Source organism: Conger conger, chromosome 3, assembly GCF_963514075.1.
Source record: "Conger conger chromosome 3, fConCon1.1, whole genome shotgun sequence".
NCBI classification, from domain to species: domain Eukaryota; kingdom Metazoa; phylum Chordata; class Actinopteri; order Anguilliformes; family Congridae; genus Conger; species Conger conger.
The window spans coordinates 63,594,364-63,607,312 of NC_083762.1; the positions used below are offsets into that span (position 1 = coordinate 63,594,364).

The 12,949-nt window shown below is 42.7% G+C and overlaps 2 protein-coding genes across 5 annotated transcripts; one reads left to right on the forward strand and one right to left on the reverse strand.

Moving 5' to 3' along the window:
* Positions 1 to 293: 293 nt before the first annotated feature.
* abhd13 (abhydrolase domain containing 13) lies at positions 294 to 6,314 on the reverse strand. 3 transcript variants are annotated; one of them, XM_061235176.1, is made up of 2 exons: positions 6,222 to 6,314; positions 294 to 3,553 (listed from the first exon to the last, which is right to left on the reverse strand). In XM_061235176.1, exon 2 carries the CDS (start codon positions 3,517 to 3,519, stop codon positions 2,470 to 2,472), a length of 1,050 nt encoding a protein of 349 aa, XP_061091160.1. In that variant the 5' UTR covers positions 3,520 to 3,553; positions 6,222 to 6,314; the 3' UTR covers positions 294 to 2,469. The 3 variants fall into 3 exon arrangements, with proteins under 3 accessions (XP_061091160.1, XP_061091159.1, XP_061091161.1); XM_061235175.1 differs by having other exon boundaries at positions 5,874 to 6,253; XM_061235177.1 differs by having other exon boundaries at positions 5,870 to 6,253.
* Positions 5,427 to 11,492, forward strand: lig4 (ligase IV, DNA, ATP-dependent). Of its 2 annotated transcripts, none has more exons than XM_061235172.1 (2): positions 5,427 to 5,487; positions 7,217 to 11,492. In XM_061235172.1, the coding sequence occupies exon 2, from the start codon at positions 7,230 to 7,232 to the stop codon at positions 9,957 to 9,959; it is 2,730 nt and encodes a 909-aa protein (XP_061091156.1). In that variant the 5' UTR covers positions 5,427 to 5,487; positions 7,217 to 7,229; the 3' UTR covers positions 9,960 to 11,492. The 2 variants fall into 2 exon arrangements, with proteins under 2 accessions (XP_061091156.1, XP_061091158.1); XM_061235174.1 differs by lacking the exon at positions 5,427 to 5,487 and adding an exon at positions 6,172 to 6,357.
* Positions 11,493 to 12,949: the final 1,457 nt, after the last annotated feature.

Here is a 12,949-nt window from a genome sequence, read left to right on the forward strand (position 1 = left end):
TACAGGAGAGAAGTAGTATAGTGTGAGAATGCAAACCCAAAGGAGGAAGAGCCAACAATATCAAGATGAAGTGAAACTTCAGACTTTTTATACTTGACTTTTTTGTATATCGGAAGTCTCTCTGAACTGTGCACTTTGTTTTTTTTGTTAGCAAGTATTTAGAGGCAGGGTTTTGGAAAAATTATGCATCGTTTCATCAAAGCCCAACAGAGAGAGAGAGAGAGAGAGAGAGAGAGAGAGAGAGAGAGAGAGAGACAGAGAGAGAAAGAGAAAGAGAGAGAGGGACGAACTGCTGAAACTTATGAGATTTATTGCATGTTACAGTACAGAAAATCTGATTGTGTCTTAAAAAAAAGAAGAAAACATTTCCTCAAGCTATAGAAAAAAAAGAACTTGCACACCAATACAATTAGTATGGTTAAAGTACTCTGGTGGATGGTTCACACAGACAGTCGATCTAGCCCAGGGGTGGGCAATGTGTGTGCATGTTTCATATCTTCACCAATTACCCTGGCGAAAGGGTCAATTGACTGTATACACCAACACTGGTTCACTCGTAGATTAGATCACAGTAAATGTTTCATATAGGGACACAAAAACAGTCTTCAGCTATCGTTCATGCACATCAGCTAAAATGCCAGATAGCATAGCAAGGTTCGGGCTAATATGTAATTAAGGCCAGAAGTTGGCATGAAAACCAGAAACAGATACGGCCCTTATTGTTGTTGTCTAACCATATAGAGCAAGTATGAGCCCAATCACTTTCAGTACAGAAAACTCTAGTCCTATCTTCATTGTCCAGACACACTTGAATATATGGCACATTGCATCAGGAGTAAATATTCAGGATATGACAATAAAAGGCATCAATGCAAAAAATATATATAGTTACCATAATAAACACAGAAAAGAAAAATACAGAATTTCCATAAGTTTTGTATTATTATTATTATTATTATTATTATTAATGTGTCCAACAATGTATAATCTGTATTTGGTCATTTCTTTTTCAACTTTCACTTTTTAAAAAAAGAAACTCCATCTCAAAAGTATTCATATTTTCAAGTGAACTCAAATCAACTGTGTTTTTACTGTATGCTGACAGGTTGGTTACGTATTAACAGAAAATGGTTATCAAATAAGGTCAATCATTTCCAAATCAATCAAAATGCTTGGAAATCAGCGTGGAAGTGTGGAAATAGTCAGACTCGGAGCTTCCAGACTCTGTGTCAATATATGGCTATAGTGCGTGCAAATTCCCATTTTGGCTATAATTTGGGCAAAGACCAAATAGACACTAATTTACTTTCAGATCATACCCAACCAGCTAGAAATCCCCTCTCTAAAACCATAATAAAAAGGAAAAAAAGAATCTGGAAATTGTCTGGTAATAACCAGAGACCTTCCCAGTAAAAATAATTATTCTCCAAAATCTTGTTTAATTATGAGAGCACCCCCACCCCGATTTATTGGTTTCCCCCATTTACAAGAGACAAGATTTTTAGAACTGAAAAAAAAAAATATATAAAAAAGCAATAATTTACTGCATAAATGGCTTATTTATTACTGCAATGGAGAACATTTAATTGAGGTACAGCAACAAATGTAATGTGTTATCCATCCCTGATAGACATGGAGAATCAATGTGCTCATTAGAAATGGCCCTAGACCAAGTTTGCTCATGCAATTTCTCAAAAACAGCCAGGGCGATGTTGCATTCCTGAAACAAAAATTGATGCACCATTACATCCTGGGAAACAGTGGTTGTAGAAAGGTATACCAAGTGACACTTTGCAGTTTATTATCACAAGTACATAAAATTAGTCATGCATCTTGACAACACTGAAAAACATTCTCACATTTCAATTTCACATTCTCAGTATTACAATCAGGGATACTGTAGTATCAAACGCTGTATTTACTGGAGAAGTCCACACACCAGTAATAACGCCCAGAAAACACTGAAAATGAACTGTACTAACAGTCAAGTTTACTACATACCATATCTGGTATACCTTTACCTTTGCCGATCTCATCTTCTGTATTGTCGGGCCTGAATAAATAAACTAAGGCTCGCTTTAATGAACACTAAAAAGAGAACGTAGCACCTGTTTTATACCGGCTGCAAATTCTGAATAAAGTATCACTTGGCATACCTTTCTCTGTAATTTTTCAAAAGAGCCTGGAAAAACAAGCGTGTATGGAGAATTCAATAAATGTAATAATCGGAGATGACCATACATTCAAAACGGGACTCAAAAAGGTATTATACAATTAACTTCCGCACTCAGCTTCACACAACCTCAGGCCCTTTTATTTATTTGTTGCGATTTCTGTCCGCGATGCATTTACACAGATGAGAAAAGAGAGACTACATTCAAACAGTGAATGAGAATAAAAAAGTACATTCCATTGCAGCTTGTCGCCACCTGGTGGCCAGGCCCGGGAATGATGTCGACCGCGTGCGGTTTAAATGATGGTCACGCTAGCCACGCCGCCGGCCGCTTCCTCGCGGGCGTGGTTCTTCAGCAGGTCCTTGACGAACTGCTCCAGGGCGGCGAAGTAGCCCGGGCACTGCCAGGTGTCGTTGTGCGTGCCGTCGGGGAAGATGGCCATGCGCTTAGTCCGCGAGGGCGACAGCTCGTACAGCTGCTTCATCATGACCGGTGGAATGAGCTGGTCCGACAGGCCTGAGACGAACAGCGAGGGCATGCGGCACTGAGCCACGTGCCGGTACGACAGGAACTTGTTCTTGTAGCACCAGAGCGGCAGGTAGCCCATGGGCAGGAAGGTGAAGAGCGTGGCCGCCATGTGCGGGATGCTGAGGAAGGTGTTCTCCAGGATAACGGCCGCCACTCGGTGCGGGTTCTCCGAGGCCAGTCGAACCGCCACCGCCCCGCCCAGGGAGCGTCCGAACAGGACCACCTTGGTCTTGTCCAGGTCAGGCCGGGTCATGACGTAGTCCAGGGCGGCCTCCGCATCCAGCCGAAGGCCCTCCTCGCTGGGCTCGCCCTCACTCTTCCCATAACCCCGGTAGTCCAGCAGGACCACGTTGGCCTTCAGGTTGACCAGCATCAGCAGGGCGTTGGGCACCCGGTGCCCGATGTTGCCCGCGTTCCCGTGGAAGTAGATGATGGTGGGGGTGGGGGCGGGCGTGGGGGCGGGGCCGGGGCCGGCGCCCGGGGTGGGGGTTTCACCGGCGTGGCGGAGGAGGATGAGGTTGAGGCGAACACCGTCTTTGGCGCGGACGTAGACGTTCTCGTGAGGGACGCCCGGGGGCACAGGGACGTACAGGCGGGACGACGGGGGCTGGTCGGGGAAGTAGAGCAGGGCGTCCTGGAACTTGTAGAGGATGCCCGCGGCGGACACCAGGATGAGGCCCAGCAGCAGCAGGCCGCCGTACAGGTGGAAGGTGAGAATGAGGGCCAAGAGGCAGATTCGGCACGCACCCCAGGACCAGGAGCAGGCAGCCAGCAGGCAGCGCTCGCCCGCGCCGCGAAGCCTCCGAGCCTTCTCCATCTCAGCCAGCGGCCTTCCCTAAAGCACCGCCACCCTGCGAACGCACCAGAAAACCTGGTCAGGACAACCTGTCATTCACGTGCCTTAGCAAGTCGGTCCCTAAAACACCGCCACCCTGTCAACACACCGGAAAACGTGGTCAGGACAACCTGCCGTTCACATGCGCTAGCAAGTTAGCGAGTCGGTCCCTACAGCACCGCCACCGTGCCAATGCACCAGAAAACGTGGTCAGGACAACCTGCTGTTAGCATGCCTTAGCAAGTTAGTGAGTTGGTCCTTACCGCACCACCCCTTGCAAACACACCAAAAAATGCTGTCAGGGCAACCAAATGACTGCTATACTAGTATTCGCAAACCCAGAAGTAGTCAACCGCCGCTATTTTGTTGACACAGAATGTGTTATACAAGCCTGAAGCTGTTTACTGGCTACAGTTGAGAAATGTTTTTTCAACAACGGCGCTAAACTCGTAACAGCTATTTTTACTTCCATGTTCCTGATTTTGGAGAGTTCAGGGTTTTATTCAGTGCAGTTATCTAGCCAATTCTGGACTCCGGCTTTGCAAAATACCCCCTGAATGCTATGGTCAACAGATCTTTAGCAAGCCTATACAGTTATAGATTGCTCTTCTATGTCAACAAAATGGCATCAACATGTCAATTACGTCAATCGAATACCATCTATTGTTTTAAGCCCCTATTAAAAGGCCGCTAAATTTTCTCAACCATAACTAAAGCTCCTTGGGATTTGGGTGGAGCCACTTCATAAGGGCTGCACGGTCACAAATATGTCACAACATTGTAATGTTGATGTAACAATCATTACTGGTAATTGAAAAATATGAAGTTCTAGAACACTGACTTAGAATAAAAATAAAAAACATTCCAAAGAATCTATTCTTCAAAGGGTTAATATGGGAGCATCTCCTAATCGGTTTCTTTTTTCACCGTTCTGCATATTTCCCTTTCCATTGAGTACCTGCAAACCTGACATTTTATTGTCTCAATTGATAGTGCTCCAATCTGCTGCTGACAACAGCAAACGTGCTTGAAAAGACAGGACACGCAATACATCGGAATGGTCATTTGACAGTTAAAATGATTCTGGTGCCAGCAAAGCCTGTCCGAAAATAAACTGCCATTTGACCACTACTACCATCTAGTGACAAATAATGGCACTGCAAACAGTTGTCGCTTAATTACAAAGCATTCAAGCAGATTTAAGAGAGAATCTAGGAGTGTCTAATCTTATCAGAAAATGGTTGATGTGGGTGCATATTTTGTTTTAGCCCTGCACCGCAACGCCTGATTTAACAATATACCTGATCAATGCCTTGATAAGATAGAATCAGGTGTCTTAGTTTTTGGTTTAGCCCACCACTAAAACACCTGATTCTATTTTATCAAGGCATTGATTAGGTAAATAGTTAAATCAGGCGTTGCAGTGCAGGGCTAAAACAAAAACATGGCCCAGATGAGCCCTTTACGAATAAGACTGGACGCTCCCGGTGGGGTGGTGGGTGTCTAATTTACATTTTTTTAAAGTCTAGAATTGAAACCTAGGCATGACTAGCTCACAGTCTAGGCTGGAACGCATTCATCTCCAAATCCAGTCGAAAACCGTGATTTGTAAGCTCAGCCCTTCAGTATTCAAGGAACCTGCTAGATAAGTACAGTATGTCATGTATCGTATTAATTATCACTAATGTGCATCACTTATCATTCTGAGCTTAACGAAATAATGTGAGTGTTAACTAAATGATCCACGGGGAAAATATGCCGGAATGAACGTTACAGCTAATGAAAATGGCCAAACACTGACCGTACAGTAGCTCCTGTAGTAAACTGCAGTTGCTAGCTAGCTAACGTTCGCAAATTCGACAACACAACCTATTAAACCTTGGTGATGTTAGAAGAGGGGTGTGATGCATCGGATTATATTTTGTCTGACACGTCATCTTGCAAGCGAAGGTAAGACATTAGAGGCATGTTAACAACGCGCATGAAAAAGCCTTATGTTCTGATACCATGGAGAGGCGTATGCACGTTTAGGTAAATTAGACGTAACATAGATAGCTACTACTGTAATGTTAGCTAGAAAGGTGGATTAGCTGACGTTTATATTACTAGAAATGCGAACACTTTACTCGGAATCAAGCTCGATCATTTTCTCGTACCTAGGGCAGCATAACTGATTTCGCTTTCGCTGGCAGGACGTGGAAATATCGTGAGAATGGCTATTTATCTAACGTTATCCTACTAACATGCCAACTTGGGAGACATAGAAAAACGGTGCTTCCTGGTAAAATGGGCAAAGTAAAATGTAAATTAGCTAGCTATACATGATACATACTCACTTCTCTCCCGCCATCCTGAAACACAACTGTATGCAGTGACAGGAATGCTCTTTAGATATTGTTTTAAAGTACTGTATTTGGTGATAGTCTGGACTCGGCAAAACAGTCGTCTTCTGGCGATAGCTTGCTAAAGCTCACAGACATAAATTCCGGGTAGTCACTCGCTCGTTGGCAAGTCGTCCGTTGCAAAGTTGAGTATGTAGCCAAGGTAAAATACCTACATTAACAAGTTAAAGCCTTAGTTCAGAATAAACGGCATAAAACAACAAACGCACATTGTTTTATTTCTTCATATATATTATCGGTTTCCATGCAGAAGTATAAATGATAGCCATAGCCATTTCTTACGTTGTTGCAGAACGACACCCTGTACAGGAGGCTTCCTGTGTGGTTGTGGTAACCCGGAAGTGGTTTCACGTAATTCAACTGACGAGGAAAAAAAGTCACAGAATACTCCCACGATTCTTTGTAGCTGGCTTTGTAGGTAAGGTGAATATGACAGAAAATGCAATATTTCACCATTATGCTTAGCAACGTTATACAGTTACATTTTATAACACATTTGGGGTAGTTAACGTAAACTATCGTGTTAGCAGTATGGCTAATTTACACGCGCTTAACGTCAACTAGACGGTAGTAACATCAGTTATCTGACTTGGCTAACTTAGATCCTAGCTTGTTGTGTGTTTCACTTCTCGAAAAGTAAATAATTGCAGTTTAGTTATAAATAACAAGTCACAGACTATGCATAGGCACGGAGTAGATTAGTTATCTATTAATAGTTTCCTAACGAGGCATCTACGAATATGTTTTCGGAGCTAGCTCCTGAACTAGCTGAGTGAGATGGCTCAGCTAAGCTAAAGTCCGGGCAAGTGTCACTACACTGAACCTGGTGGAAATGCCCAAGTCTCGAAGCGATGTACTGATTAGAGGTCAGCGGTTAAGACCCTAGGGTCTGTTTTAATCTCTTAATAATTACATGGCTGTCAAACAAATAATTATAATAATTATACCATTGTTGTATGAACCTTGAAATTATGTTCTTGCGCGATTTTTCCCACAATGGCAAGTTCCCTCCTTAGCATTCATGTTTTCGTTGAATATATTTGGATTAAGAATTTAACCTATGATTGATTTACAAATTAAGCTGTCCAAGCTATCATCTTAAATTAAGAAATGCATATTTGAAATACGAAAATGTTATGAATCTGGGTGTTCAGGCCACTTTTTTGTATAGTGGTACAGCCGTTTTTCAACATTTTAAATGTTGAATATTACATTTTAATTACGAAAGTATTTTAGCATTTATCGATCTGATTAAAAATAAATAAATGTGTTCTTAGGTGTGGCCTCAAAATGGCAGCAGCACTGGACACCAAATCACAGTCTGAAAGCTCTGTCGCCTCTCAAGTACCCTTTCATGATTTGTGCACCACTTTGGAAAAAATACAAAAGTCCAAACTCAGACCAGAGAAAATTAAGTGTCTGAGAGAATTCCTGGATTCCTGGAGAAAGTTCCATGCTGCTGTCCACAAGGATAATCCAAAAACCACAGACTCATTTTACCCAGCCATGCGTCTCATAGTTCCCTCATTTGAGAGAGAGAGGATGGCCTATGGCATAAAGGAAAACATGCTGGCTAAACTCTACATCGATGTCTTGGGTCTTCCAAAGAATGGGCCTGAAGCTCACAAACTTCTCAATTACCGAGCTCCGACTACATCACAAGGAGAAGCTGGGGATTTTGCCCTTATGGCCTACTTCGTGTTGAAGAAAAGGTGCACAAACCAGGGGAATCTAACCATTAAGGAGGTGAATGACTTCTTGGACTCCGTCGCTCTGAATAATGCGAGTAAGCAGAAAGATCTGGTGAAAAAGAACCTGCTGCACCTGATCACCCAGAGCTCGGCCCTCGAACAGAAGTGGCTGATCCGCATGATTCTCAAAGACATGAAACTGGGGATGAGTAAAGAAGGGGCCTTGCACGTGTTCCACCCCGACGCGGCCGAGCTCTACAATGTCACCACGGACCTGGATAAAGTGTGCCGGCAGCTCCACGACCCTTCCGTGTCCCTCAGCGAGGTGTCTGTCGGGCTCTTCTCAGCTTTTCGGCCAATGCTGGCAGCTGTTGCCAACGTCAGACAAGTGGAGAGACAGATGAACCACCGGAGCTTCTTCATTGAGACCAAGCTGGACGGCGAGCGCATGCAGTTGCACAAGGACGGGGACGTGTACAAGTATTTTACGCGGAACTCCTACGAGTACACGCAGCAGTTTGGGGCCACACCACTACAGGGTTCTCTGACGCCCTTCATTCACAATGTCTTCAAGACAAATGTGAGGAACTGCATCCTGGATGGTGAGATGATGGCGTACAACCACACCGTTGACGCCTTTGTACAGAAAGGCACAAAGTATGACATCAAGAAGTTAGCCGACGATTCTGAACTGCAGACCTGTTTCTGTGTCTTTGACGTCTTGCTGCTCAATGACCAGAAGTTGGGAAATGAGACTCTGAAGAAGCGGAACGAAATGCTTCAGACGGTCTTCACCCCGATAAAGGGCCGGATACAGCTGGTGCACAAAACCGAAGCCAAAACCATGCAAGAAGTAGTGGACGCTCTCAATGAAGCGATTGACAACCTGGAAGAAGGAATCATGGTGAAGGATCCACTGTCCATCTACAAGCCAGACAAACGAGGTGAGGGGTGGCTGAAGCTGAAGCCAGAGTATATGGACGGCCTGATGGACGAACTTGATTTGCTGATCATCGGGGGGTACTGGGGAAAAGGGAGGCGGGGTGGGATGATGTCTCACTTCCTGTGTGCAGTTGCTGAGACTCCTGAACCTGGAGAGAAGCCATCGGTGTTCCATTCTTTTTGCCGCATTGGTTCAGGTTACACAATGAAGGAGCTTTACGACCTGGGCTTGAAACTGGCTAAGCACTGGAAAGTCTACCGTAAGAATGATCCCCCAGCATCAATCCTGTGTACCACAGAGAAACCAGAGGTGTACATTGACCCTTGTGATTCTGTGATCATTCAGGTTAAAGCGGCCGAAATAGTTGACAGTGACATGTATAAGACAAATTGCTCACTGCGATTTCCCAGGATCGAGAGGACGAGGGAAGATAAGGAATGGCATCAGTGCATGACTTTAGCAGACCTGAGTCAGTACAGGAGCAAGGCTTCTGGGAAGTTGGCATCGAGGCACCTTTTCATCAATGATGATGAGCCACAGAAGAAGAAACGGAAGATAGTGGCAAAGCCCAAGAAAGCCATCGGGATTATTGATCATTTCAAGGCCCAGGACCTGTCTGGTGTGGCCAAAGAGACTGACATGTTCGAGGATGTGGAGTTCTGTGTAATGAATGGGAACGATGAGCGCTCTAAGGCCGATCTGGAGAAGGGGGTGGCCAGCTGTGGGGGCATCGTGGTCCAGAACCCAGGCAAGGACACCTACTGCGTGATAGCTGCTGTGGAGAACATGAGGGTGAAGAACCTGGTTGCCTCGGACCAGCATGACGTGGTGTGGGCCACCTGGCTGCTTGAGTGCCTGGAGAGGAAGCAGGTTGTTCCATGGCAACCTCGTCACATGATCCACATGTCTCCGCCCACGAAGGAACACTTCGCCAAGGAGTACGACCAGTTCGGGGACAGCTACTCGGCTGAAACGGATGAGCAGCAGCTGAAAGAGGTCTTCGGGAGGATCCAGGTTAAGGAGGAAGATCTGCCTTCCATCGCAGATGTGGAAGCCAGGTACGGCCTGGACGACCTCCCCACAAGCATGTTCAGACCCTTCAGAGTGTACATGGACAGCTGCTCTGACATCAGCGACCCCAAGACCTTCATCCAATCTTCATGCTTGCTCACGCGGGCGCTGGAGTTCCGTTTCCATGGGGGGGTGGTGGAGCCCAAACTGGTAAAAGGGGTTTCTCATGTCATTGTTGCCGAGGAAACCAGAATCCTGCAATTAAGAACTCTCAGAAGAACCTTTACCAAGAAGTTTAAGATTGTGAGAGAATCATGGGTGAAGGACTCTATCAAAGCAGGGCATCTGTTGAATGATAATGACTATCTTGTGTAGTGTCCGAAGTCAGTAATATGTGCGATTACTGACTTCCCTTTATGTGCAGACAAAAAAAACTATAAAGAGCATGATTTTAATTAGGATTTTTTAACCTGGTTTGATAATAGGATGTAAAGTACCGGCTTGATTTAAAAAATTTTTTAGCGTACTTGCAGTATGAATAGGTTGTTTCTTTGGAAGGCAAGAAAGGGTTTTATTATACTTCACTTGGAAAAACACTTAATATAATGCAGACAGTTGTATTGGAAGATCTTGGGGTTAGACTTCTATAGCGTTGCTTTTGGCAACCATATAAGTTGCCCTTGAAAACTCTCCAAGTTACTGTTGCTCCAGATGACCTGCTGCAGCTAATACGGGTGCATGGAAATGTGCATGAAGCATTGTTCTGTTTCGGGTCGTGGATTCAAATTTATTTATTTCTAAAGGAAGAATGTGAATGTTTTACTACTACCTTCTACGGATGACACTGGCAATATAACATGTAATCAATTTGGCTGGCGAAAATTATAACAGAAAAGTGTCAGTCATCAAAACATGTATCATGGATATTTCTGTGGAAATGAATTTTAAATGAATAGGTTGTTTCTTTGGAAGGCAAGAAAGGGTTTTATTATACTTCACTTGGAAAAACACTTAATATAATGCAGACAGTTGTATTGGAAGATCTTGGGGTTAGACTTCTCTAGCCTTGATTTTGGCAACCATATAAGTTGCCCTTGAAAACTCTCCAAGTTACTGTTGCTCCAGATGACCTGCTGCAGCTAATACGGGTGCATGGAAATGTGCATGAAGCATTGTTCTGTTTTGGGTCGTGGATTCAAATTTATTTATTTCTAAAGGAAGAATGTGAATGTTTTACTACTACCTTCTACGGATGACACTGGCGATATAACATGTAATCAATTTGGCTGGCGAAAATGATAACAGAAAAGTGTCAGTCATCAAAACATGTATCATGGATATTTCTGTGGAAATGAATTTTAAATGAATAGGTTTTTAACAATATTTTTGTATATACAGCTGTGGCTTTAACTGTGCTGCTGCTGTCAAAGGAGCCTGCAAACCTAATTTCTTGGTCATTTGAAATATGCCTGTCAAATGAAAAGAAAAGATTGAGCGCAACTGAGTTGTAATTTCAGGGACAATGAAGCTCTAACCTAAATATAAAATTTTGAACTGAAAGAGATTTTAACAGCATTACAGTCTTTTAATTATTTCAGGGAAATGTAAGATTTTTGCATTTAATTTGGTGGTGGACTACTCTTTTTCCTGAGTCTTTGCACTGTGATTGATGGTAATAATGCAATGTGTTTAAAACCTGCATAACAACTCATATTTAACAGTACTGTCTGTGCCTTCTACAGTATGCTGCTGCTGTTGCAGGACATGCAGTAAATCCTTAATTGTGGGCTGCTTTGGAACAAAAAAGTGTAATCACAGTGGGGATTTGTTGATTGACGTTCATTATGATTTTTTGTTTTATCTTGTTGTGTGTGTCAATAAAAGGATAATTATTATTATATAATCAAACTGCTTGTTTTTGTACCTGACAATCGCAGTGATGGTTCAATTCCATTGATAACCCCTAGGGGGCGACCAGTGTATTGAGCATTTGATGTGCTTTATTAATTTCATGTGTTTGACCTCATTGCGTGCTCATTATACTGTGTATTAGGCAAAAGAATGACCTTGCTGGATGCTGACGCTACATAGTGGTTATTAAGGTGATGTCATTAAATTATGAGCGTGCATAATTGGCTATCATACTGTTGATGATCATCTGGTGACTTGCTTGCGCACCAACTTTTAATTTCTGTATCGTTTCCAAAAGAGTAGTGGCTGGATAAAAGCCTCTGAACAATTTTTCCAAAAAAGGATTTGTTTCTTTGACAAGTGCAGCGACTCGAAGGTTTGACTAACTTGGCTTTGTTGTATAACTCTGCTGCCCCCTTGTGTGTAGACTTGGCTAATGTACAATGCAGGCCTGTAGTACTCAAGCAAAATACACAGATTTGAAACATAAAATAGGCTTTTATTGAGATAAGACTGAAAGAATGAATATTTGATGGAAAATCGTTATATGAATAATCTGTAAACATGACGAATGTCACAAAAAACTTAATTTTCTGCATACGTTTCACTGTGCAGTGACAGTTGGTTTCTGTTATTCATTAAAAAAGTGGAAATCTTTAAATGTGAAAATGTTCAGTTAGCTGTTCAAATAATACCCTTCAACTAGAGTTTATGTATTCTTTTCACAGAGTGCATACTTTTCAAACTGCATAATCATTCTTCAAAAAATACTATAGCAGATAGTTTTTGTCAGTTATTTCCTATTTATGTTTTGTTTGTCATTCTCGGTTATCAGTACTATGTTCTTATTCATACAAGAACAGAATGAAGGGGTCTAGAGTAACCTTTTAAGTTCCAGCAGGTGCCCTGTCAGGTCAACAGAAAAAGCAAGCTAACAGCAGATAAACTCAGACCCAGTGAAAATCCATGGGTAGAGAACACAGTTGGTGTGTATTCACCAACACTACTTCAGCTTCCTTTTATGCATGCAATTGAGTCCTCCATCCTTGAAAGTATATTGAATACAAGTCTTTCTATTTCCTTCTCTCCCCAACTCTCTCCATCGACTTAGTGGCATGTCAAAGGCTTGTTACTTTTTTTTTTTTTTTTTTGGCCTTGAGCTTGAGTAACACAATGACTGGCAAAACTTGCAACCACACACACAAGCTAAAAGAGCTCTAAAGATGAGCTGACTAGTGTCTCAAAAAAGGCAGACATCATATAATAATAATAATAATAATAATAATAATAATAATAATAATAATAATGAAACAATAACATTTAAAGTCCTCAAACGACTGAAGGATTTTCTGCATTCATTACGTCGGTTACAAATGATTTATTTCCGAACCGTAATCAGTTAAACATTGTAATTATATGTCTCCCTTAGCCTGAGAATGGGCTTCCTCCTGCAG

Bases quoted from the DNA above. Each gene is read 5' to 3' on its own strand.
- lig4 (XM_061235172.1), top strand. From the start codon at position 7,230: ATGGCAGCAGCACTGGACACCAAATCACAGTCTGAAAGCTCTGTCGCC.
- abhd13 (XM_061235176.1), bottom strand. From the start codon at position 3,519: ATGGAGAAGGCTCGGAGGCTTCGCGGCGCGGGCGAGCGCTGCCTGCTG.